At 40.9% G+C, this 25,817-nt stretch overlaps 1 protein-coding gene across 1 annotated transcript in view; it reads right to left on the minus strand.

The window, feature by feature from the left end:
* The window catches only part of FASN (fatty acid synthase), a 41,674-nt gene that overhangs the window by 8,685 nt on the left and 7,172 nt on the right, over positions 1–25,817 (minus strand). The window contains exons 4-33 of the mRNA XM_021534061.3: positions 24,203–24,376; positions 23,151–23,351; positions 22,609–22,731; positions 21,868–21,983; positions 21,491–21,625; positions 18,689–19,148; positions 18,159–18,346; positions 17,177–17,366; positions 15,684–15,778; positions 15,152–15,286; positions 14,638–14,841; positions 12,986–13,101; positions 12,379–12,554; positions 11,834–12,025; positions 11,465–11,545; positions 11,181–11,366; positions 10,701–10,880; positions 10,270–10,473; positions 8,696–9,006; positions 8,164–8,553; positions 6,298–6,462; positions 5,980–6,098; positions 5,721–5,875; positions 5,183–5,386; positions 4,011–4,161; positions 3,341–3,519; positions 2,673–2,792; positions 2,410–2,532; positions 1,382–1,605; positions 868–1,069 (exon numbers count right to left, since the gene is read on the minus strand). Of these exons, the coding sequence (XP_021389736.1) occupies positions 868–1,069; positions 1,382–1,605; positions 2,410–2,532; positions 2,673–2,792; positions 3,341–3,519; positions 4,011–4,161; positions 5,183–5,386; positions 5,721–5,875; positions 5,980–6,098; positions 6,298–6,462; positions 8,164–8,553; positions 8,696–9,006; positions 10,270–10,473; positions 10,701–10,880; positions 11,181–11,366; positions 11,465–11,545; positions 11,834–12,025; positions 12,379–12,554; positions 12,986–13,101; positions 14,638–14,841; positions 15,152–15,286; positions 15,684–15,778; positions 17,177–17,366; positions 18,159–18,346; positions 18,689–19,148; positions 21,491–21,625; positions 21,868–21,983; positions 22,609–22,731; positions 23,151–23,351; positions 24,203–24,376 (5,499 nt within the window). The remainder of the gene's footprint in view (positions 1–867; positions 1,070–1,381; positions 1,606–2,409; positions 2,533–2,672; positions 2,793–3,340; positions 3,520–4,010; positions 4,162–5,182; positions 5,387–5,720; positions 5,876–5,979; positions 6,099–6,297; positions 6,463–8,163; positions 8,554–8,695; positions 9,007–10,269; positions 10,474–10,700; positions 10,881–11,180; positions 11,367–11,464; positions 11,546–11,833; positions 12,026–12,378; positions 12,555–12,985; positions 13,102–14,637; positions 14,842–15,151; positions 15,287–15,683; positions 15,779–17,176; positions 17,367–18,158; positions 18,347–18,688; positions 19,149–21,490; positions 21,626–21,867; positions 21,984–22,608; positions 22,732–23,150; positions 23,352–24,202; positions 24,377–25,817) is intronic.

Raw genomic sequence — 25,817 nt, forward strand, 5'->3', positions numbered from 1 at the left:
TTCAGAAATTCTACATAGATAAAGTGGTGAACAGCATTGGGAGAACCTAAGGCCTGAGGTGGTGGTGGGGGGAAGGAAGGAAAGAAAAATACAACTATGAAGAGAAATTAACAAAAATTTGGGTACTGAGATTGGGAAAATTGGCTAGATTAGAGCAAAGCAACAGATTATAGTATCACAGCCAGAACTTCATAAGTAGTATTTGATCTACGTGTTTGTACACACAAGTGGTGTGATTGTGAACTTGCCAAAAGAAAGAAGAAACCTGGAGAGACAGAGAGAAGTTGAATTATGAGTGAATTTATGAGGAAATACCAAAGACCAGCACTGATAAATCTCAATTCTGCCACTGTAATCTAACTAATGCCTTTAATCTGAGTAAAAGTGTTTATGGATGCTATCAGGTAGTAAGGTCCATCTTTACAGATGAGCTATCTAAGGAGCAAGAGTGAGCATCCACACATGTAACTTGAGGAACAAAGTATCTTTAACAAGGAGTTTTTAGGCCCTTCCATGTGATCCAACATGCTACAGACAGTGGGCAGGTCAGTGAGGTACCCAGACACTGCAGAGGGCATAAAGGTAAAAGAAAGGCAACAGAATAAACCCTGTATAAGAGAGAAAATGGGTTGATAGAAATAGGAAGCATAAAAGGGGGAAAGTAGTAGTTGGAAAAAAGGTCAAGCTAAAAGATAGTTCCTCCTTTACAATAAAGGAGACAACAGCTTGAAGTGAGATAATACAGAAAAGAAAAGAGATCAAGACATTATTAGTCAGCAACAGGACACTTGAAAATGGAGAGAAACTACAAACTGAAGTCTGTTGAAAGACAGTCATATTCCCTGTTTCCTTACAATTTTTGCTTACCAGTTCGTATGCCAGAACGAGATGTCAGTATAATTTTCTGTGCTCCTCTCTCAACTAGCCACTGTGCCAACTCCAGCCCAAATCCTCCTAGGCCCCCTGTGATGATGTAGGACTTCGTAGGTGGACAGGAGGTTCGGGAGATTGCAGAGATTTTAACTGGTTCAGACTTTCTTAAAAGATACTCCTTTTCCTCTTCTTGGACCTTCCCGCACAAAAAAAACCCAACCAAGACCCAGAAACAACACAGACACACACACAAAAAGAAAAAGTAGTTACAATTAGATAATCAGATACATAATGCATCTCTTATCTTTCCATGCTCCTCCAGTCAATGGGAATGAACCTTGTAGAGTCAGTGCCAGACTTGACAGTTACAATTTTGACAGTGTCAGCAGTAGAAACTGATCTTGTGCTACCCTACTCATAGAACTTCAACTCAAAATGGATCAAAATATCCAAGAGTCACCAGAGAATGGCCAGAGGCATCAGAGAATCAAAATCATTATCACATTACCTTAATGATAACTTTGCCAATATGTTTTCCTTGTGCCATGAATCTGAAGGCAGCTTCTACCTCTTCTTTGTTGAAGACTGTACTCCTCAGGGGCTTTACTACACCGTCTCTTATGCCTTTCTTCAACAGCTCTGATACTACTTCCCACTCTTGGTTTCCCTCATCAAATATTGAATCTAGTAGGATCCCATGAAATGCCACATTCTTGAGGAAGAGAGACATTCCTAGAAAAAGCAACTTGGTTATGACCTGATGCTACTGACATTTCAAAATGAAGCCTACCCTCTGCTCCAGAAACATTTCTGGGCAGGTTACAGGAGTAAAGCAGTCCGATGCTTGAATTCTACATTTTCCAAACTCATTCTTACATATATTCTCCAATAAATAACATTACGTTCTTCTCTTACAAGCAGACCAGTTTCACAGAAATGCCACTCCAAAAAATTGTGTGTTGAGAGGACAATCTGTATCATGGTCAGTCTGATATTAAAAAGGAGATTTTTTTTCTCTTGTGACAGCTGAGTTACAGGGGAGCTAGAATCCTGCATACATCATGTCTATCTCCACAGGAGACACTTCCTCATAGCAAGGTTTTCCAATATGATAGGATCTTTTGAAATTTAATTAGAATAAGGAAGCAGGCTGTCAACACTATATGCAATCATTCTACAACAGGAGAACACAGCTGTAATTTTTCACTGACACGTCACCTTACAACATTCAAAATTTTTTTCCCATTCAAGAAAAATCAGGGTTATCTTGTCCTATGCCTTCAAAACTGGCAGATGCTGTTGATTGCCTTGAGCAACAAGGGGCCTTGCAGAGGGGTCTAGATAGACTGGAACACTGGGCAACCACAGCTGATACAAAATTTAACAAATGTCAACTGCACACCTGAGCCCCAGTAACACCAGACAAAAGTATAAATTCTGGGGAGGCTGGAGAGCTGTCCTGCAGAAAAGGACACCTGGGGGTGCTGGGCCGCAGCTAAAACCCAATGAGAGGTGCTTCCCAATGCCCCATCTTACCAAGCTGACTGTTGTTAGATAGATCAAATTTGCCTATTTCCAAGAAGCGCCCATGTCTAGCAAGACAACGCAAACTGGCTTGGAGCTTCTCTTCTGCCAAGGAATTTAACACAAGGTTGACACCTGCAATGAAAGGAGAAACATCTACTTAACTCTTCTGAAAGCCTAACCCTATCTTCTAGTGACTCATATTGTCTTTAGAATGCACAACTGATAATGTGGCTTAGATGACAAAAAAAGGAAAAATATTTCTTGAACTTCACCTTTTCCATTGGTAACTCGAAGTATATGTTGTTCAAAGGTAGTATCTCTGGAGCTGGAAAAGCTATTAGCATCTAGCTGTGGGAATCTTGCTTGGAGATACTTACGCTTCTCAGTGGAACCTGGAAGTAAAATACAGGTTGAACGATGTCACTAATTTAATTTTTATGATGAAACAGCCCATTTGCCACTGCACATCTTTCCTCCAAGGACTGCAAGTCTGAGAACCCATCTCCAAGCTTTCAGTCTCCCAAGACGTCAGACTTTAGGACAAAGGCTATCTGGTTGCTACTGCTCATTTATGAGATAGAGCAAGGACCAGAAACAGATGAGAGCCTATAAATGGACAGGCATTTGGATTCATATTACTAAATGTAAAATGAGCAAGCCATGATCTTCTTCTAGTCTTTTGATTATATAGTGTACAGAGACAGATAAATTTGACTGTGCTGTGGAATTTTCAAGCACAGTATCAATAGCTGTATTAACTATGTAACCAGCTCTCAGCCTGGAAATTAGATCAAAGCTACAGCAGATCACACTGTAGAGGAATAAGTACATACCTAAAAAGGTATATATACTTATATATGTGTACACACACATGCTTCCTCTATTCTATAAAGAGCTAGAATCTCTTTTCTCCCCATGACTCTGGGCCCTCAGTACTCACCTACAGTAGCAAAGACACGGCAGCCCATGCTCAGGGCAATGGCAATGGCTGCTTGGCCCACACCTCCTGAGCCAGAGTGAATAAGGACACTCTCACCCTTCTTCATACCACCTCGAACCACCAAAGCATAATAAGCAGTGGCATAAACCACAGGCACTGAAGCTGCTTCTTCTAGAGTCCTAAGGAGCAAAACGGAAGAGGTATCTTTAGCCTTGGGAAAGACTACTAGATTTTCCTGATGAAATTTGCCTTTCTGCAACAGGAAAGTTCCATTGCTGAGATAGGTAAGAAATAATGTGTAAGATAAGATAGATAAGAAAGTGTCAATCATACAGCAGACTACCACAGCTGCCAAACACAGCCAGGTTTCATTATTTTGTAAAAGTATTTCAGTAACTAACTAGTAACATAACCAGCACTGATATCCCCGTGTATACTGAGACACATGAAGTTAAGAGCCCAGAAAAAGTTAAGAACCTTGTGCAAGCCATTGTACAAAAACTACTGCAGAACTCCTGCAGTGAATCTAATCCAAAATCTTACAGTTGCTTGAGACACTATAGCCCTGTTAACATTTGCCAGAGGGGAATCTAGCCATTGTGCAGCACTCAGGTGTCATCAGCCTCAGGCAGGAAGGCAAATCTTAACCAGAAAACAGAAGCTGACCTACCAGTTTTCAGGCACCTCCCACAGAAACCTTTTTTCACAGTCTACCACTGTGGCCAGCCCCTTTGCTGGCAGCAATCCCATCACTCTTCTTCCAGTCAGGTCCCGTCCTGAGAACTCCATGCCCAGCATGCATTGCTGCAAAGCCCAGTTACCTGAAAGAACATTAACACCTTTTATCAAAACAAAACAAAACAAAAAACTCCTCTAAAATTCCTTTACTACAGCAGCACTCCCTGAAAGTCTAAATCTCTGGGATTTGTCTCTTCTTTACACAGTTCATAAATTCTCATAGTTAATGACTCACTGCAAGAGCAGCAGAGAAGGACCTGGTCTCATTAAACCAGAAGCATTTATCCTTGATGATATTGCTTTATTTTCCAGTTTTCATCTGAGAAATTTCATTAAAACATCTTGTTTCAGAGGCAATTCTGTCCCTCAGAAAAAGAATGATACATAAACTAGAAAGATGATCACTGCAAAAATATGACTTTTTGATAATTCATGTTTTAGGCAGACAGTTATGTCAGTCATAGAATCATAGAATGGTTTGTGTTGGAAGAGACCTTAAAGATCATCTACTTACAACCTTCTGCCATGCACAGGGGCAACTTCCATTATGCCAAGTGGTTCAGTCACAAAGGGAAATCCAGCCTTACTCAAATCACAAAATTTTTACATGTTCTATCCCCTCTATTTAAATGCATATTTTAAAACCATTTCATACACATTACATTAATTCTTAACTCACTATGAAGATAATACCACCTCCATTTTGTAAACAGGCAATTACTTCATTGTGCATTTTTTCTCTCTGAAATTCAAGCATGTCCAACAGCATGGTAGCATGAAACTTCAGCATTCTCACCCTGGTATTTACCACACCCATGTCTGGAACCTCCATCAAACTTGTTTTATTTCACACTGGGTATCTGTGCAATATGGCAAGCAACATTTCTCAGAGCATGGTTTGTTAATTGTGCCATATTTTAAAAAATTGAACTGTAAATTGGACATAGAACTTGGGAACTTTTTGGTGCACAGCCATGCAGCAGGGCTGTATTTCCTTTTCAAAAGAATGCTTTGTGGCATACAATTTAGCCAGTGCATAACAAACAATCAAGAGGTTAATTCTAGAACAACAATACATATCCTTCTAGTGTAACTTTAACTCACCAGGGATAGCATCTGGAGAAAGCTTCCCTGTGGCCAGCATAATGTCCCGGAAGTTGAGAGATGCATAATAGACTTTGCAGAGTAAAACACTGGGATCAGTTGTGTGGAAGTGTCGAAGTGGGGAGACAATCCAGCGAAGAGATGAGAGATCTCCACGAGTTAGCACATTTACATAGGCATATTCTGTCATCTCCTGAGGTTGTGCTGTAGAAGTAGGAACAGTAAGAACTTACGCATATTAACAAAGGTACATGCTTTCCAAAATGAGTAAATTCCTTTTGCAATTTCTACCTCCTCCTCCCATTTGCTATCCAGAGAGCCCTTTCTTCCTTTGCAATACTACTGATGCCCTAAATAGCCTATCCCTCCTCCTGGCACCAGTGTGCTACTGTTCACTTTGAGCTGAAACAGAAGAATTCTAAATTGTTCATTAAAAATAATAATAGGTCACTGTAGGAACAATAGCTACTCATCTTCTATTCAAAGTTTATTCAGATTCAAGGCCTTGCAAGTGATCCTCAGCTCTCAAAGACTGTACCTTGCTGCAACAGAAGATGCCTGAAGGAGCCCCACTTTCCATCACGATACACATTCATCACCAGGTCCTTCTGAACAATCTTCTGCATCTCCAGGGAAGAAAGACTCGTGGGTGGGATAGCAGATGAAGGGTTCAAGTTGGAAATGAACACACACCTGAAGACAAGAGTTGTCATTTTGTTTGTTTTGCCATAGGTTTGAAAAGAAGCTAACACAAATAGCTCATCTCCCAAACGTGACTCAAGGGCATGCTTACGTACCTGATTCGGTGGCCTTCTGCCTCAAGGCGAAGGCAGTTCACCATTCCCAAAATTCCTGAGTTTGCACAACTGGTGGCAGTCAACCACACAGGCTTCTCTGATGGGTCAGCCAAGATCTCCTACAGGACAAATCCCAAACTGTTTTATTAGGAACTACAAAGAAAATAGCCCTCATATCCTTGGCAGAGATTAGTAACTTCTATTTTATTAAAAGAAACCAACCGAACACACACATTCTTCTTTCAACACTATTAAATATCTCATTTAGAAAATATAATGATTTGGAAATTCAGATACCTAGGACACAAGAACTCTCACCTTTAAGGACTCCACCCACTTATAGTTCGTCTCATCTACTGGCAGGAAAATAGGTGTTTTGACAGGAACTTGCCGACGGCACAGGAAAATAACTGAGCCAAAGAATGACTTCTTCATGGCAACAAGATTCAATGAAGCTTTGCTGAATAAGTTCTCCCACTGTGCCTGTCAAATCATGCAAAGCAACAAATTAACAGCAAAATCAATTTTTCTTGAAAACTTGCTTTGTATTGTCTCAGTACAAATACATGTTTGATTAACATAACAGTGTTTTATCCACATCTAGACTACTCCTTCTTCCCTAAAGGATCTTCCAAAAGTGGGAGTACAAGTATCTCAAAGTCCTGGTTAGGGAACCAGTCTTAGCACATTAGCAGGTGTGCAAAAAACCTGAGCCATGACCATGCTACCAAATTCCATAGTGTACTTGAATGTACCCTATGTCACATAAGCCCTGTTTGCACAGACATGGGGAGAAGCATCCATATATCTAAGTTACACTGAAAAGGCATTTTAGAAAAATAAAATAATGAAAATGCATGTATGGCATATCCAGAAACATGTAAGGATTGCTATCTGAATGAAATAAAAATGCTTGCAGGCTCTCAGAAAAGCATCCATTTGCTTTTCATATGCCAGGCACAGACCAGCAGAATGTTTTACAGCGTGATCCCTTGTATCAAGGACCAGGGACAGTGTCTGTATCGAGAAAACTTTGAGAACTATGCAAGTTCTGCACAGTCTTGCCTGGCTTGTATAATTTACTTCAGAGAAGGTGCATTCAATGGATATGCATCTTCTCCCAGAAATTTGCAAATACTAGGCTACTGATACTAATGACAGATCTATGGTTTTTGTTATTAGTGCCAGTAGCATCTCAATACCTTCTTCTTTATCCCCCTGTTCACCAGGAAAGATGAAAAGAACTTAATCTTTCTTCTCAAGTCCCCTTGAAAAAATGTCTGCAGGAAGTGAAGGGCTAGAATCCATGTAGTTGCAAAATTCAAAATCAAACAACCCCACTCCAGAATTATAAACAAAACCTAAACTCTTGGAAGTGCTACTCTCTTCTTATTCTAAAAGAGAGCTGAGAGGCTGCATCCCCTCACAACAGGAAAAATAGGTAAGTTCTGCAGAGGTGCATTCTTCCATTACTGCTTTGTCTAACAGCTGTCAAGAGAAGATGATGTCCCAGTTTCCACCCTTACCCTTGTCTTTCACTCTCCTCCTCTTGTGCCAGCTTTGGCATTAGTTTATCTGCATGATATACTGATTTGAAGATATAATGCTGACACTCTTTTCTCCCTCCTCCAACTTCTCAGGGCTTATTTTACTGTATCTCATTATGGGATCAGATAATGTAGGGAACAGGAAAGGAAGAAAAGAAAAATACAAGAGAAAAGCCTTCCTTCTGGGAGCACCTTATTGTTAGAAGAAATTAACTAGCTTGTAAAATCCAACTCCAAGCAGCAGTATCAAAAGTAAGAGAGATATTCTGATACCAAAGCATTTAAGGACCCTACACTGATAAAACTGTACCCCCCTCAGCAACATGATTTTAATAATAAAGGAATTGTCCTGGCCAGTGTTTTCATACAGATTAGACAGATGTATAAAAGACAATTAATAATTTCCACTGCATTAAGAAAGGCTTTCCTGATTGAACCTACAGTTTACTCTTTCAACCTCATATACAGTAATTTGCAAGTCCTCTCTTCTTAAGAGGTGTTTATTAGCTATTTCTGCAGAAGTCTTCAATGGAAAAGCATGCAAGCAATGCCTACTATACATTTGTCATCAGGGCATCTGCAAGCAACAGCTTCAGACTATCCACGGTGAAAGTATCTGTCCTTCCAAGAGGCTTACCTCACTTAGGAAGCTGTGTTTCTGCTGCAGATCTGGGCTTGTAAGGAAACTGACAATTTCTCCAAGAGTTTCTCCCTTAAGAAGAGTATGTAGCAAAACAAACCCTCCTTCTTTCACAGCAGCTGCCAAATTAGAGAGTATTTCAGTGGTATTCACTAAAACACTTGTTGAACAGTTGTATACCACCAGGTCAGCATCGGTCAGCTTTCCAGAGGGAAGGCTAGATGGATCCCACTGGCTAGAGACAACACCAGCATCTTGTAGCTCTGTTTCAATAGCTGAAAGGTTTTCCAGGATGCAGTCAGTGGCAATGTAGTCAACCTGCAACAGGGGCTGAACATTCAGAATACTTTTCACACGAGAGAAGAGTTGTCCACCTCCTGCATTAGCCTGTGAGAAAAAGAAGGAAAAGCAGAAACCAAATCAAAACATGAGTGATATCCAGAATAATAACCAGAACAGTAGTATGTAATCAGGTTACTGGAAGGCCTAGAAACACTAGCTACACTCCCATCCCAGGCTTCCAACTAACCTCTACTATCTTTATCCTATGACTGATCATGTTCTCCAATGCTACATCCAGGCAAGTCCTCAACTCTGCAGAATCCAGCAATCCACTGAGAAGAGGGTCGTTTTGAAAGTGCATTTTTTCTCGAATCACAACTTGTTGCAGCTCAGAATGGAGGTTTCCATTCAGTTCCAGATGGCAGATCTCAGCAAGGATATGCTGAAGGCCCTTCTGTGTGGATGAGGACCCCGTAGCAGCCACTGCAGTTTCTAGTCCAGGGATGACTAATTTGACCCCATGCACTGCCACCTTCGACTGTAAGTTCTTTATCAGACCTATAGAATAGAAGGGGAAATTAAAGGAAGAGTCAAGATTTTCCAAGAATTCTTTTCCTCTTTGCCTCCATTTGCTACACCAGCTGATCAGCACCATATATTACAGCATGCTATATCATTGGTCCACCCCACACAGATACAGTGCAGCCTCTCATATTCACATGATCATGTATTGTGCACTAGTTGCCCCAAATAAGTAGGCTTTGTAGCAAAACAAACTAAACCCCCACAATTACCTGCAGTAAGACTGACTGAAAGAAGGCAACTAGCGGAAAACCTCTGATTGAGTTAGGGAGCTGTGGAGGAAAATTTTAAGTTTCTGCAGATATAAAAATACTAAAATGCCTTTTTGCTTTATAAACTGATGGGAAATAGTTAATCATGACTGAGGTCAGGAACTGGATTTCAAAATAAAATATTCCCACCACAGCCTAGAAAAAATACCCTCTGGGGGAAGTATTTGGATGCTGCAGGGGAAAACGAAGGAGAAAAAAAGAAAGTGAAATTTTTGAAGTCTATTGCCAAATCTAAGAATGAGCATGAAGACACTACACCAACACAGAATGAAAAAAATTACTTTCTCAAGATGAAGCAAAATTCACCACTAGAGTAAAAATTTAAAAAAAATGAACTTTTTTCTCTTTGATGAAAAGGCACTTAAGGTGATTAGTTTAGTAGATATCACCTCATCAAAAAACATTGTATTTAGCTACCAGTCTCAAAACAAACTGAGCTGCTCCTATTCTATTCTGGTGGCAAACAATTGCTTTGATGTGTGCCTCACTAAATAATTTTCCCTGTTTGGATATGTGCCCACAAACAAATGGTAACAAGGAACAAATGGGAACCTTGCCTATCTAAGCAGTTCACAGGGAAAAACAAACCTTTTAACCAAAAGGTTAAAAACTCACTTAAGTAAACTCTCCTGTCAGTGTCTAAAGCAAGTAAGTTGAATTTCTACTCAAAGATGATTTGTGTCTCTGCTTGCAGAAGGGGTTGTGCCATCTCACACCACATCTGACTGTTATAGAAGGAAAGATGTCCTTCTTCACGACTTTTTACTCTTTCCCACATTCTAGAGATCTCAGGCAGAATTAGCTTTTAGCTTCCAGCAATTGTACAGAGAACCCTTGCTGAAGTCTTCTACAGAGATCAACATTTAGTATCTTGGATGTTCTGAAGGAGTATGAACAGCTTCTCTCAAAACACTTCTCTCGGGCTAGAAGATTCTCCTAGTATAACAAGAAACTAATCCCACTCTACCTTTGCAGTGCTCCAGATAGGCATGAAGATGGGCACTTGAAGACAAACAGCTAGTCTCTGTGTAGGGCACAAAGCAGAATTTTTCCAGGGTGGGAGGTCTCTGTTCCTGTTGTCGTCGTGGTGCCACAGTAGCATGAAGACCAATGATCTGAACACCTCCTGCTTTAAGGCTATCAACACAGTGGTCCACAACAACTTCAAAAGCTGAAAGTCAGGAAAGAAATTTAAGTCGGAAAACAAAAAAATATTTTGCTTAAGGTGATCTGATGAACAGTGCTGTGTCAGGCTCTTTCATACAGAGGTTACAGAGTTGCAGAATAACTTGGAGACTAAGAGGACCCCCCCATAGATGTCCATCCTACTACTTCAGATTCACACATTCACCCAGTAGTCAAAGCAATTAGCAGAAGTTCAAGCATGAGAGACATTACCTTCTATATTGTCCTGGTATTGGCACACCTGCTCGTGATGCAGCACTGGATCAATACAGACCGAGCGAATCCTTGTGGGTAAACGCAGACTGCGGCCACTCTCAGGTAAGATCAGCATATGTAGGAGAGTGTCAAGGAAGGTCACCCAGTTCCCATTCCACAGAACCTTTCCTGCAGTTGCTGCAGAAGAGGAAGAGAAAGCCTCACTATTTCATCATTCATCAGATGATAGAATATCACTGCTTATTAAATGCCAAGTTTAGTGTATGTACCCAGCTTCCCCTGTAAACTCCACCACACAGTTCTACATTTGCAAGAACAGCTTTCCCAATGCTCTTGGTTGTTCTCTCTTATCATACAAAGTATAATTACCTCACAAGACACAGTCAAGTGAACTGTTAATACATATGGAATTAAAAGATCAAACAGTCATCATTACGATACCCAGGCTCATTGTGCTTCTTTTGAAAGGAAATTCACCTTCACTGTTGCATTCTAGAACACCCTGGAATGTTGGTCCATAATTATATCCACGCAGATGCAGCTCTTGATAAATGTCTTCTTTCAAGAGCCTGGGTTTTGAGCTCCTGTCTACTTGAGTCTGAAAGCCATCTGGCTGGTTATGGAAATTCTTCTGAGCAGTGTTTTCTAGGAGTGAAATCTTCCCTGAAGGGCACAGTAACAAGAATAATGATCATTATCATTGTTTATAAATAATGGATTTACTAAGATCATATATATACACTTACACTTCTTTCACTTACCACTCACAGCCAGATTCCCATTTCCTGACACCTCAAAGCAGCGGGAAGCAGGCATGAGTCTTACTTCCAGCTGTACTGATCCTGCAAGAAATATTGAGGAAGACAGGACTGTGAGCTCATTTATTTCTACCATCCTGAAGCAGAACTTTTTCTTTCACTATCTCTAGACTTACTGCTTACAGCACATAATAAAAATGACCATAATGCATACTACTTGACTGTATGAATCCATTCCTTTGCTCAGTCATGCTGCACTCCTCTTTAGTCCCTCAGGAGAGGGACTCCTCACTTTTCCCATGCATTCCTTTCCTCCCACTCCTTCCATCTTCACTACACCATCATGCAGTTATACCAGCACTCCTCACTCACCCTTTTTGGGAATGATAGTTGCCTGATGAATTGTGACATCTTCAAACATAACAGCCATTTCCTCCATGGCCACACCAAGAGACCGTGCCAGTGTTCGCCAAGCCAGCACGAGGTACCCAGTTGCGGGGTACAAAACTCTGCCGTCAATGCAGTGACCAATCAAGTAGTGGTCAGGAGAGTCAGGGCTCACATCTGTCAAAGAAAAAAGAGTAGAATAAAAAGAATAAAAATACTGTAATAGAGAGGTTTTTTCTCCTCAATATCTACAAGAGGCTCTAGTTTCTCCAACTATCCTGCCTGACAATATGCAGCTCTTAGAATTACTCTTAGTCTAAAGCAACAGAGGTTCCTGGCTTGTTCATGTTCTCTCCTCCCATTTCAGAAACAGATACAGGTTTTTGTCAATCCAGACCAAATATCTAAGCTTCAGAAGATGGCTTCCAGGATGCTGTTTTGAGTGTTCTTTTCTTAGTTTTACAAAACGAAACACACAGGTAAAGCAGGAAAGTGACAAACAAATAGTAAGCCCGAAACAAGCAACACACCAATATTGTAGACTGAAGCAGATGCAGAGCCTTTGGAACCTGATGGAAAGTCTTCAGCTTTTGGAACATCCCAGTCCTGACTGTGGTCCCATTTGATGAATGGAGAAATAAGGGGTGTTCCCACAGGGACAGGGTATTCTACAGCAGGGAACAAGTTATTTCCAAGAACATTTATCCTAAAAAGACAAAAAGAATCAAGACAGTGGGGGAAGGGATGGGAAAAAAATCATATGTTATAATACTTAAGAAGTCAGACAGTAATTAGTCTCAGACTCCATGTCTGAGATGTACCATGAACACTTACTGCAGCCAAATTTGTAATTAACAGTCTATAAGATGCAAAATTTATTTCCAGAAGCTAGTGCCAGGTTCCTAGGCCTTTAAATGGCACTTCTCATTAGAAGGCACCTTCCTTGCCCAAGCAGTCTCTAACCCACAGGAACATTTCACAAGTGAGCATGCTAAGTATGTAAGGCACAAATGTACATCCCATTTATTTCAAAGCTTCTTGAAGGAGTGTTTGAATCCATGTGAAGACACGCATATTAGAGAAGAGACCTAATTCCCTTCTGTTATTCCACTCACCCTCCTCCCCTAGTCTCCTTACCCAGTTAAATGAATCTTTCCAATCTGTGTCAAGAAGAACTCCAAATTATTTTTGTGATCTTTCTTCATCAAAGGCAAAATGGTGCAAGTTGGTTTCAAAGTTCTCTTCAAGATAGCCTGGTCAAGCAGAATCCATAAATCACTGGTAGAAGACATCACTTACTACTTTGTCTCTGAATTTTTGTCTATAGGTCTCAAGACACTTATGTATCTGTGCCAAGAGTTCTGCGCTAGCTGCTGGCACATACACCACTTTAACAGAGAAGAGTACCCTTCCAGCAACCCAAGCTGTTGCACATCTAATAAAGCAGAACCTACAGAATATTAATGTAATTCTGCCAAAACACAAATATCCCTTTCCCAAGCAGACTGTGAAGTGAAATCAACACCTGCACTTGAAGAACTGCTAAGTCACTTTCTCATGCCTCCCACTTGCACACAATCCCTTGTCAGGAGAAGCACCTTATAGTCTGAAGTATCCTACAGCATTTCTCAAGCAAAAGCTATTAGACCAAAAAACTCAGCCTTGAACACCTGACCCAATTTTTATCTTCTCTTCAATTTGATCCTGTGGTCTTTACATGAGAAAATAAAGGAATGGAAGACAAAATTGGGATACTCTTAAACCCAGACAATGAAGTCTTAGTCACTTGCATTAGAGTCCAAAATTGCTCAGTGATTTCAACATGAGGCATAAAATCTCTATTGCAAAAATATATGCCTAATTTAAAAACTGTACTCCCGATTCTCCCTTCAAGTCACTTTCAAAGCATAAGACTAACATGATATAATAAAGATACACTAGATTGAAACTCAGAAGTGCTGTGTAACTATTAATCTTGATCATGAGCAACTACCATTCTTCCTAAGACTTCTCCTCTTGCATGCCACTGACCAAATGAAAAAGACCAGTCCTTGAGACTTAAGGGACAGAGACAAGACCACACCACTGATCCTGAGGAGCAAGTATTTCCCAATGCACCTCATGTTCTGCATTCTCTACTATGGAGCTAATTCAATGAGAATCAATTTTTATAGGGCAGGGAGAAATTAATAACCTGATCTCATTAGAGAAAGGAGTTTAATAAGAAAGTAAGCTCCTGTGGCCTCAGACTACTTGATCTAAGAGAAGAGGGGAAAACACTACTGCTATCCACCACCTTTTAACACAAAACATCAACCCAAATTCAGAGTACAGATGATAAAAGATGTTTTTCATAGACAAGGCCTGTTAAGTTTTTGCATGTCTCACTCCACCGTAATTTCTGCACACACTCTCCATTAGATCCAAACCATGAAATGCTTTCCTTACTTATTATGCAGTTTAGAAACCTGGCTATCAGTTATCTGAAGTGTATAGGAACAAATAGCAGCAGTAATGTGAATGTCTGGGTGAAGAAGTGGAAATGTGTTAGGGATTTTTTATTTTTAGTATTAACATACACCACCCCCTAAAAAAGCACAGAGAAACAAACAAAAAAACAAGCATTGAAACTGGGAGAAGCTCAGAAGTACTGAAGGAAGCAAAAGCTCTCAGAACTGGGGGGGGAGGGGGGGTTGAAGTAGTCTTTCCTAGTTATCAGACCCTCAAACTCCTTGTAACATCATGATACTATCAATATAGTGTCATACTGAAACAATCAAATACGATACCTGTAAAAGAGCATGTGGAGCAATCTCTACTACAACGGCATTCTCTGGAACATGCTTCAGACCTTCGTGGAACAGCACTGGATTCACGAGGTTGTTCACATGGTACTCAGCAGAGGAATTCCTAGCCAGATCACCTTGCCACTGAGATTCAGGGATAGATGTACTGATCCATCGTGCTGAGCGACGTTTAGGGTGTGGAATAACCTACAGACAGCCAAGAAAGAAAAACCAGAGAAAGAGGAAAGAGTTACAAGTCATACATAGAGAACAAGAGGATTGGCAAAAGCAAGCAGTTCCTCCTTTTTGCAGGTCACTTCTCCCAGGTTGATTGCTCAGGACATCCTCCTGCTCCAGACCAAGTTATTCCAAACATTAGATCTCACAGAGGTCTACATGCTCTTCAAGAGATTTTCTCTTCCTTCTGAAAGAGGAGTCCCCTTAAGCTCAACATAACCTATAGGCAATCAGGGTGTCAGAGTATAAGCCATGCCAAGCCATGGTTTGGCAATACTACCTTTCTGAGAGCATTCAACAGTGCTGGTGCAATAGATGCCATGTAATGGGAGTGAAATGCGACGCCAGCACTGCGCACCTCCTTTGCGAACACACCATCTTTCTTCAGTTTGGCTACAAACTCATTCACAGAGTCCTAAGAAGAGAAATATAAGTGAACTAAGAGAGAAGCTCACAAAATACTTGGCATTTGCACAAGCCACTGTAGTCTGTCCATACCCTTCATCAGTTGCCATTTAAGGGGAACCACGGCAGTGATGAGGTAATTGCCCTTCTCAGTCTTATAATTTATCATCCTCTATGCCCATGGATATAACAGATTTTATTACTAGCTTACTGAGGCACTAATATCACTTGCTCTCACAAACTATTTGAGTAAGTTTATACAACATACTATGTCCACTCCACCACTTCAACCCAGCTCCCCTTTCCAAGTAGCTTGATCTCTAAGTAAGTTTCATGCTTTCTTCAAAATTGAACTTTGCAGGTCCTACTCATAATCCCAGTACACACTGTATAAGTTCCATGCTCACCAGAGGCCCCGAAACAGTGACAGTGTCCTCCGAGTTGTGACAGGCTGGTACCACATTTGGAGGACAGCGTTGTTTACACTCCTCCCATGTCAGACCTGCAGAAGAAGACCACAGGACAACAAAAGTGTCTCTAGCTATGAGCCTCATAAGAGGAGGAAATCTTAACTGCACAGTCACTGTGCTCAATTCAGCACTTTGCAAAACTGGGAGATACTGACATCTACCTCTCTCCCCTCCAAAGCAATTCTGCAAAAGCTAAGAGTATTTACCCTAGAGTTTTACCATGACACTTATCACAGTTAAACTGAACACAAAGCCAAATCTTTGCACTAACCCATTAATGAATGAGGTAGGGGTAACCCCCGCACTTTCAAAGAAGCTACAGAAGTGGTTGTTTAGTCTCATGTTGCCATTAGTTTCTAGGAGCCAAGCCCATGTGCTCTCCCCTGCTCTAGCTTGGATTGCTGAGAGACACAAAATATTTATACAAATCAGTAACTCTAGTGGCATGCCGGGTTAACATATGAAGCATCAGGTCATACATTACATAAATCACAGGAAGAACTTGAACTCAAACATGAGATTATCAAAAACATACTATATGCAGCTTTCCAAGTTCTATGATAAGAGTGTCATTTATTTAATCTCAAGGGGGAAAAAAGCTAAATTAGGTAGGTTGTCCCTTGCAGCATTACCTAAATTAAGAAGTCTAGGATCATAACAAGTGTTCTAATCCAATAGACTGCATTATACCTGCAACAACTTTTCTCTGAAGTGTTTCAGGTTTTAATTGACCACTGCATCCAGTAAGAAACAGAAGAACAACGGTGCTACCAAGAATAATTTTACTTTTAAACATATAAGTCACCATAAAGTCACACTACAAAGCAAAACTGCTGGGTCTAAAATTTTGCTTGACAGTGGGCAAAACTATATGACTTACACAAACACAAAGTAAAGCTTGTTCAGGAGTAAGCTTACTCCCAAGTGCTATTAGGCCGTAGTAAATTCCACTAGTCAGCTACCCACTACATCATAGTGGCTTACTGTTTTCACATCTCATTGCTCCTGCAGACAATCAGAAGTCTCTTTTTGAACAAAATTACAAAAAAAACCCCATATATATACACATCTGTGTGTGTATGATACATATCTATCAAGAGCCAAAAAACTCAGTGCTTTACATTTTCGCCTTGTTTCAAGGTATTATTTATGAGGCCTGTCACTGGTCACCTGATAATAAATCCCTCCATTTACACTTAAAATTTTGCATGGTTACCAAAATCCTGATGTATTCCACGACAGTGATCACTAACATTTTATCCACTTAAATATTAAAGAACCTGTTCTACATCAGAAGAAAACCAACAAGAGGCAACAGTGGCCAAGATTTTACAGACATGACAGTTTCAGAGACCAATTTTATCTCAATGGCATACAACAGAGATCAGATGCATATTCCTGTATAACTCTTTTGGTAAGGGTGTACCTACCAACAGCAGCCATTCCTCCAGGTGGCAGTTTGGCCTCTTTAACACATCGTCCCCGCCAATAAGCGGCAAGAATGGCTTCTTCACGACTTAAGGAGTTATCTGCATAGCCACAAGCTAGTTCTCCCACCGAGTGGCCCAAAATACCATCGGGTTGCAGACCTGCAGCCTTCAGCATATCAATCTGAGCAATCTGCAAGCAGAAGTAAAATTACTGATTCCACACCAGATTAAGCAGGTGTCAGGCTTCAAAGCTACACAGCAGTAGCAAGCACATAATAAAATTTTTGGTACAGACATTCTTGGCCTCACTGCTTTTTTTTCTCCCCACAATTACAGCTCCATCTTCCTTTCAAAGCAATCCTAAGAATCATCATGCAACTCCAGTATTGTCTGGGCCTCTTCACAATCTAACTTTCCACTAAGAAAATATTTCCAACAACATGAGGCTGCCACGAATGTGCCTGTAAGAGGCTAAGACCAGCTTTCCAGACCACTTTAAAAGCTTGGCCTCTAGTTTATTAAGAAACCATGAATACCACATTGACACTCAGAACCATGAAGAGGCTTCATTCAGCTCGACTTGGTTCATTTGCAGAACAAATTTTAGAAGACATTAAATGGAACCTTGCTCCAAGAAACTTAGGCATTCCTAAAGTTCTTAATGGAAGAAACTGTGCCATATATGCAAATACACATGCAAATCAGTTCAGACCAATATTAGTCCAAACATCTTGTAAGAAAAAAGCAGTGAGGCCAAGAATGTCTGTACCAAAAAGTTTGTTATGTATTTGGAAGTGGCAAAGCCTGAAACTGTCAGGGGCACAAAGTACTTCCTTCTCTCAGAGAAATATTTCCAACAGTTGCCACTTGCTGATTACACAAAACAAGCTTCCATTAATTGGTATAAAGTGTTACCAGCCAAACAGATACATTAGCAGAAGGTGTTTATGTAGATTGAGTCCACTACCCCATTGAGACTTGCCTGAATAGCAGCTAGTCCAACAAATGCATGAACAGTGTCATCAAAAGTGTTCTCATTTGCTTGCAGCAGCAGGTCTGAGACCTTAAGGCCTGTGTTCTCCAAAGCCTCATCTGAACGCAATATAGACTGGCGAAACACATCCAACTTCATAAGGCTCAGGCCCATGCCTTTCCACTGTGTTCCCATGCCTGCAGGATATGCAAGGAGAAAGTGAGCTTTTAGTAATACTCTGAAACAGGAGTAGACAACACACTTCTTCTGGCAGTTAAAAAATTCTAACTTTTATATTTCTTACATTCTTTAAATTGGGCACTGCTTATTATTTGCTGGGCTTTGCTATAATCAGAAGATAGTTAAGTTGGAAGGTTTTGATAAAATACAGAAAACACAAGACTCCTAGACATGTCACAGAGTTGCAAAATATTTCCTCATGCTACACTGTGAAATAACATTAGAACACAGAATACAATTGTTCAAGCCCCAGATCTAAAGAGGAATAGAAAAGCCTGGACTCAATATTGCACACCTACCTGAGCATATGTACCAGAGTGGTCTACCAGATCCTTGAACTTGCTGAATCTCTTTTATGTCACTTTCAGTGCCAACCAGTGTGTAGCCCCTGTAGGGCATGGAGGACACAGGAACTGCAGAGATATCGCTGAGCAGGCTTACAAATGGGCTGCATTCTCCATGTTTTCTGCTCTCTTGAATTAGTGTTTCCACAGCTTCCTGGGTTCTGCCAGAAATCTGAACCAACCTTGGCACGGTACTAGTCTCCACAGGTTGGCATTTGTTCTTATTTGGCCTCAGAATGACATGAGCATTAGCACCCCCAAAACCAAAAGAGTTGATACCGATAAGGCCGCCTTTCACTGGTGTTGGTTTACAAACTACCTCCAGAGAGCCATCTTGTAAGGCAGGAATATCTGGATTAGGGGTATTGAAATGAAGATTTGGAGCCCACAGCCCATGTTCCAGAGAGAGAATGACCTGAAAGAAAAAAAGAGAGTTCTGTGATCCACATTCTCTCATGACAAACATTCTTTTGTTATTATTTAACTACAAATGACCACATAGCACATTCTGAAGCAGCTCTCTATGCTTGGATAAAGGAACATTTCAGAGAATAGTATTGATGTTACTGAGGTAACAGCTGCATCACCCAGGCAAATTTTCAGATCAGGCAGGAAGTCAGCAGGGAAGTTGAACGTAGTAGCATGAAGTTTAGCTTCCGCTCTCTTTCTAACTGGCAAGCCATGCAGTCTTGCTGGAAGAGCAGCCTACCAACTTTTTTCACCAACCAACTTTTTTCCCTTTCAGATCTCATCCCTTTATCACGTTCCACTTCATCCCTCCCCAGTCACACACAGTCACACAAATCATCTTCCTTACTGCAACAAAATGCTCCTATTTCTTGTTTTGCTGCAAAAGAATCAAGCTGAAGCACTGGCAAAGAAGTCTGCTTGCTGCTTTACACCCATTTTTTGTCTCGATTCAAAAAATCAGAAACAGCAGATTGGGCAGAACTGGCAGAGCCAAAGGAAAGTAGTGAAACAATGTGAGGAACAAAATATCTGTGCCAAAAAAAGCAAGAGCCCCCTTCTCTCTACATACAGCTCATGACACCAGCCCCACATTCATCTGTGGAACAAGCCCAGCAAATTGCAGGCAACAAGGTCAGCTGCAAGCACAGTGTGCTCTGTATGTTTGACAGTTCCTTTATCACCCCAGAATGGTCAGAGAGACATACTCTTGGGAACTGCTTTTTCAAGTTGACTATCAGACATGGCAGCTTACCTGGGAGAACAACCAATAACAATAAACAACTTCAACTTACAGTCAACATATTTAAAGCTGCAGTGTAAGGATTTTCATGCATACTGTCCTACACCTACAATACTATGCAGTTTGAATGTGCTGCTGCTTTACACTGATACACATTGTACTTAAGGTTTGCCATGGTTTCTACCTAGGTTTGAGAGCACAGTACAGTGAGCATATCACCAGTGCCACCAAAAAGCTTTGCCTTTGCTGCAAAACAAGTGATTAGATAGGCTGAGTAATTCAAAGATTGAAGGTGAGTTTTCCCTTCCTTATTAGAATGACTGAAGAGGCCTCAGCAAACCTTAGTTTCATTCCTACCTACCCATATAATTAATGGATTCTCTTCAAGTCTGAAATCTGACACTTTCAAGATTGAATTTCCTAATACCTCACATAGCAGCATGTTATGGAATTCTGGAAGAAAACACAAACTGCAGACATACTGAGACAGTTACTGTCTAAGAAACACTGGGTTTGGTGTAGAGATGGGGACAACACTACCTCAAAGTTACGATCCTGTCCTGACGGATTACAGAACCACACTAAACAAACTGTTACATACAACACAATATGGATTGAGAAGCTTTTTGTTATGACTAGGATATTATTCTTTCTATGAAGAATATGTTAGTCAGAGATAAAGGCACTAAAAACCACTAAACTTTTCTCTACAGAGAGATGGATACTGCTATTGCCATGCAGGTGAGGCTACTACACTATTCGGGTCACAAGCAACCACTTTGAAGAGTCTAAAATTTTAGCAGTGGCGGTGTACATGACTTTGGTTTGCAGGGTTCTATGGTAATAGGCTTACAAGCAAGTGTGAACATTAGCTAGCTCTCTGCTAAGCAGTGTAGCAGCCAGAGCAATAGATGACTGTCTGCCTACAGCAGTAGTTAGCAAGCTGGCTGCTAAGACAGACAGTTATTCATGCTGGTAGCCTCATCCCAGAGAACTCACCTGGCTTCCTGCCATCCTAAGAGAGAAGAGGAAGAGATGATACAACCCTGACAGAAAGCCAGAAGATCAGCTGCTCTTTTGGCACCGAAAGCCCACACTGCCTCTCACCTTTGGTCACTGACAACTACTCCAAACATCTAAATCCCTCTACATGTATGTGCCTCAAACCCAAACGGCTTGCAGCAGAGTTCTGTTGGAAGGTCCAGTGTAAGGACTGAAAAAGTAATCAACAAGGATTAAGGATCCCAAAGCCTTCATCCTGAGCACAGCTATGCTCTTATAGAATTCAGTAGGAAGCAGGAACTGAAGCATGTGTGAACACAGCAGAGGGCCACCTAAGCATTTGATGGTTTGCTGGATAACCACCTGAGTTTTTAAAAGTATTCACCTGTGAGGCAAGTAGTTAATGAGAAACACCTGAGTTCTTAAAATTATCAGTGAACATTTTACCCTGAATCAATGCAGATTTTCCCTAAACCAACCAAACAAGACCCCACACACTGGTGTTACCCATAATTCCAAATTTTCCTTCTCAAACCTTCTGTTACCTTGGCTAATGCAGCAAGCCCTGAGGCAGGCTCTGGATGACCCATATTTGACTTGGTTGATCCGATCAACAGTGGCTCCCTCTCACAGTCACAGAAGATACCTGTAATGCCATTTACTTCCTGTGGATCTCCAACCTAGTATGAAGAGAATCAGAATGGCTATTAGCCAGCACTCCCAAAACACACCCCCCCAAAAGAGAAATCTGAAAGATTATGGCGTTTGAGCAAAGTCCAAAAGTAGGGAAGCAGAATCTACTCTACTAATTGGTAGAAAGCAAAAGGATTTTACTTTGGGCAAACAAAGAATAATTTAATGGAAAAGTGTGGCAAGAAATGGAAGGGAAGAAAACACTCAGTCCCCAAGGGACCATGCTGACCTTGGTGCCTGTCCCATGAGCTTCAACATACTCCACTTCTTCAGGTTTGACACCACTTTCCCTGTACAAAGATCTGACCAACTGCTCCTGCATCTCTCCAGATGGGAATGTCACACCTAGGATCAAAATTGCCATCAATTCCACTCTCCTATCAGGTGCTTCCTGTTCTGATTTTAGCATCCTTTAATTTGCTTTGGATTGCCAGGTCCCTCCCCAAAAAAACAAACTAAAGACCTTTTCACCATGTTCTTAGCACCAAACTCTCAGGTGCTTTAAGAAGAGCAGAGGAACCCAAAATTAATGTAAAGCAATGAGTTAGGCTAGGGTGGAATAACAGAATACTAGATGTCTAGGTTAAGCAAAACATATGAAGCTTTTTGTCACCACAACTGAAGAGCGGGACAAGCTGGACAACAGTAGGGTAAGAGCTTTATAGTTATAATGCTCCATCTACATTTCTACCATCACTGCAGAAGTTACTGCAGAGATGTCTTGAGGAATGCTAAACTAGCAAGAGAACACTGCTGTTACTTCAGTACAAACCACTTTTGTGTTTCTCCTTGAAGTACTTTACAAAACAAGGTCCTGAACTTTGCATTATCAAAACCAGAAAATGAAAAAAATCCCAAAACCTCAAACACAAAAAAAAAAACATTCAAGAACCCTACAACACACCATTTTTTATGGCAAAGACTAGACTGAAGAGTTCTATAGGTAACGTTTCAGCAGCTCAAGACTGACCTTGCTCCTTAAAGCCATCAGTGTTAACTCCAGCATTTACAATTGTGGCATAGATCCTCTTAGCCATAGATCTCTTGGTCAAAAGAACAACAACAGCAGCTTCAGAGCGACAATATCCATCTCCTGAGAGCAGAGAGAGGAGGAGTCATGATTTCTGCTCTGCTTTGTAAAATGTTGCCAAACACCATGCAGGAAGATTGCTGCTTATAATAGACTATTTTGAGAATTTGACGTATCTATTTGTTTTAAAGAAAAATGTCATGACCTGGGAAGACACAGTATCCATCACAAATTTCACAACAGAAATTTTCCATCAAGAGACACCTTATTTTTCTCCCCAGAATCAGAGGGATGAACCATGGTTTCTTCCCCACAGTTAGTCTTCCAGGTTCAATGGAGGACACAACATAGATCAGAGTATGGCCCAACCAGTGCACATTGGAACAACTACAAGGTTAGCTCTTTGCTGTACTGAGAGTAGCTGGTCACAGACTGTAGAGTAAGTTACTCTCATACAACAAGCTTTTGTACTAATGCCTTACCTGAAGCATCAAAAGTCTTGCAGGCACCACCATGACTAAGCAGACCCAGTTTCATGAACTGCACAGATGTGTGGGGTTTCAGCAAGAGGTTGACCCCACCTACTAGGGCTGTACTGCACCGCCCATGACGAATTGCCTTATAAGCATTTTCCAGAGCAACGAGACTAGAGGAGCAGGCTGTGTCAACAGTTAGGCTTGGCCCTTAAGAAACATAAGGGAAAAACAACCTTAATTTCCTAGATTCTTCTCCAAAGACTACAGGATGGGATTACAAGAAACATATTAAAAACAATGTTAAATATGAGTTCCTTCAGAACATAGCAGATAAACCTGATGCACCTGGAGGCTAGAATCACCATCTCTGCTTAGTTAGAAGGTAAGGCATCAGAAAAATGGGAAAAAATTGTGAACAGATTTGCTTTAAGGGCATTTTTAAAAATTTTGTCTCTCCATCAAAAAGAGAACACAGCTTTACAGGAAAGTATCATCTAATTATCCATTCTCATCAATAAAAATCCCTCATCCTTCCTGATGCTGCCTTTGCCATTATCTCTCTTCTCTGCTGCAATCTACATCAACTTCCATCTCTCCATTTCCTTCAATACCATACACGGAATCATACATTGAAACATACGCATGCCAGCAATCGCATAATTTCTGTGGCTCTCCTACTTCTTCCACTTTACTCAAAAAAACGCCAATTGCTACAGTCAGTAGCAGTTTATCTCTGGTCTACCCAAACTCCACGTATCTTGGTACCAAATAGCAGTCTAAAGGCCATGAAGGCTTCCTGACATCACCATCTTTCAAATGAACACCAGCTATACACAACAGCAGCAGCTGAGTTATAAAGCCTTAGAGGGAGTCCTATCATACAGTCACTATATATTTTTTACTCCTCATACACCTCCTAAGAACAATTAAATACTATTTTCTATTTCCAAAAGGGGTCTGTGCCATAATATCCATCCCAGTCCTCTACAGCAACTGTGGTACAATCATGCTGAAATTGCAATTGCTGATCAGCATCAACAGGTTTGGGGGACACTTACCTTTTAAGTCATAGAAGTAGGAAATCCTGTTGGCAAGCATAGCACGCTGACAGCCAGTCATACTGTATCCCAAAAGCTCTTCTGGATCTTGGCTAAGGGCTTCAGCAGCTTCTGACCCACTGGCACCAACCCATACACCTGTGTCTGTGCCACGGAGGGTACCTGGATTAATACCTATAGGGATTGAAAGGTAGATTACAGTAAACAAAATGAAGGGCAAACTGGGGAGATATCAGGTACACTGGCATCAGTTCACCAAAAACTATTTATTGCCCCTTTCTGGCAGGCCTGCAGCATTGTTCCTTTACCTTTACTAACCTTTTAACTGTTTCAACTGCAGACCTTAAATATCTTACTTCAGAGTCAATCAAAGTTTGGTATTGACTTTCGGCCAGAACATACTGTGCCCTGACGAAGCTTTTCAGCCTAGCTGGGCATTACTAGAGTCTTGTGTAAAAAAGCGCATGGACTATGAAAAGTACAAGTGCTGACAGGACAAGCTAACAGTTGACTTCCAGTAGAGAGAAAAGGAGCAGACTGAATGGGAAGAAAATCACGGCACATGAAATGTCATGTGAGCATATCAATATCTATCTCCAGCTGAGATCTGGAGTACAAGACAAAAATGAGAATTCTGAAGTATAAAAATAGCCAACAACCAGAACAACAAACAATTTTGCTTTAAAAAACCACATAGCAAAGTCAACTGTCAGAAATCTCTGCTGTTTCTTCTCTGTGCTTAAGGTGTCCTGGAGACAAATATTCAATCTCCAGATGGAGGCTTAGAAGCAGAGAAGCGAAAGCTCATTTCAGTAAAGCCACAGAATCTTAAGTGTTGGAAGGAACCTTAAAAGATCTAGTGCCAACCTCCACTGCCACAGGCAGGGAATTCTTATATACACTATACCAGTCTGCTCAAGACTTTACCCAACCTGGCCTTGAACACTGCCAGGGTTGGGGCATCCACAGCCTCCCTGGACAGCCTGTTCCAATATCTCACCACCCTAACAGTAAAGACTTTTTTCCTCATATCTAACCTAAATTTCCCCTCTTTCAATTTGTAACTTGTCAGTACTAGTGAGGTGGTTCCAGCTTTTTCCCCATCTGCTTATGTTCTGACATGAAACTGATTAACATGAAGAATAAACTTGGCTTGGTGGATATGTAACTCAAAATCTCAAAACACTGGCAAATGATAGAAGAGAGAGGGTCCTATTTCTGAAAGCACACTTCCTAGGAAAACCTTCTTTAGAAACAGATCAAATGCTACAGGTTCCCCAATAATCTGGCCAACAGACAGGAATACATCATTCTTTTAGACCATGCATGAGAATTCTAATCAAGTCATCCTTCTTTTCCTTTTACAAAGGAATTATTATGGAATGTTAGGGTAGAGCAAAACATAGAAAAGATCTAGTTGAAGTGAAGCTGACTGTTAAAGTGATTTGGTCATACTGGTTTGTGGTTGTACCATATGATGCAGGTACATATTTGCTAGCAGTCAGCACTGATTTCTTTCGTTTGCATTCCAGAGACAACAGCTTTGTTCTAACCCTTGTACTGAGATGTGGTAGCCCCATAGCATGTCTTGGATCTCCTCTCTAATGTGATGGCT

Source organism: Lonchura striata, chromosome 19 (assembly GCF_046129695.1).
Source record: "Lonchura striata isolate bLonStr1 chromosome 19, bLonStr1.mat, whole genome shotgun sequence".
Lineage (NCBI taxonomy): Eukaryota > Metazoa > Chordata > Aves > Passeriformes > Estrildidae > Lonchura > Lonchura striata.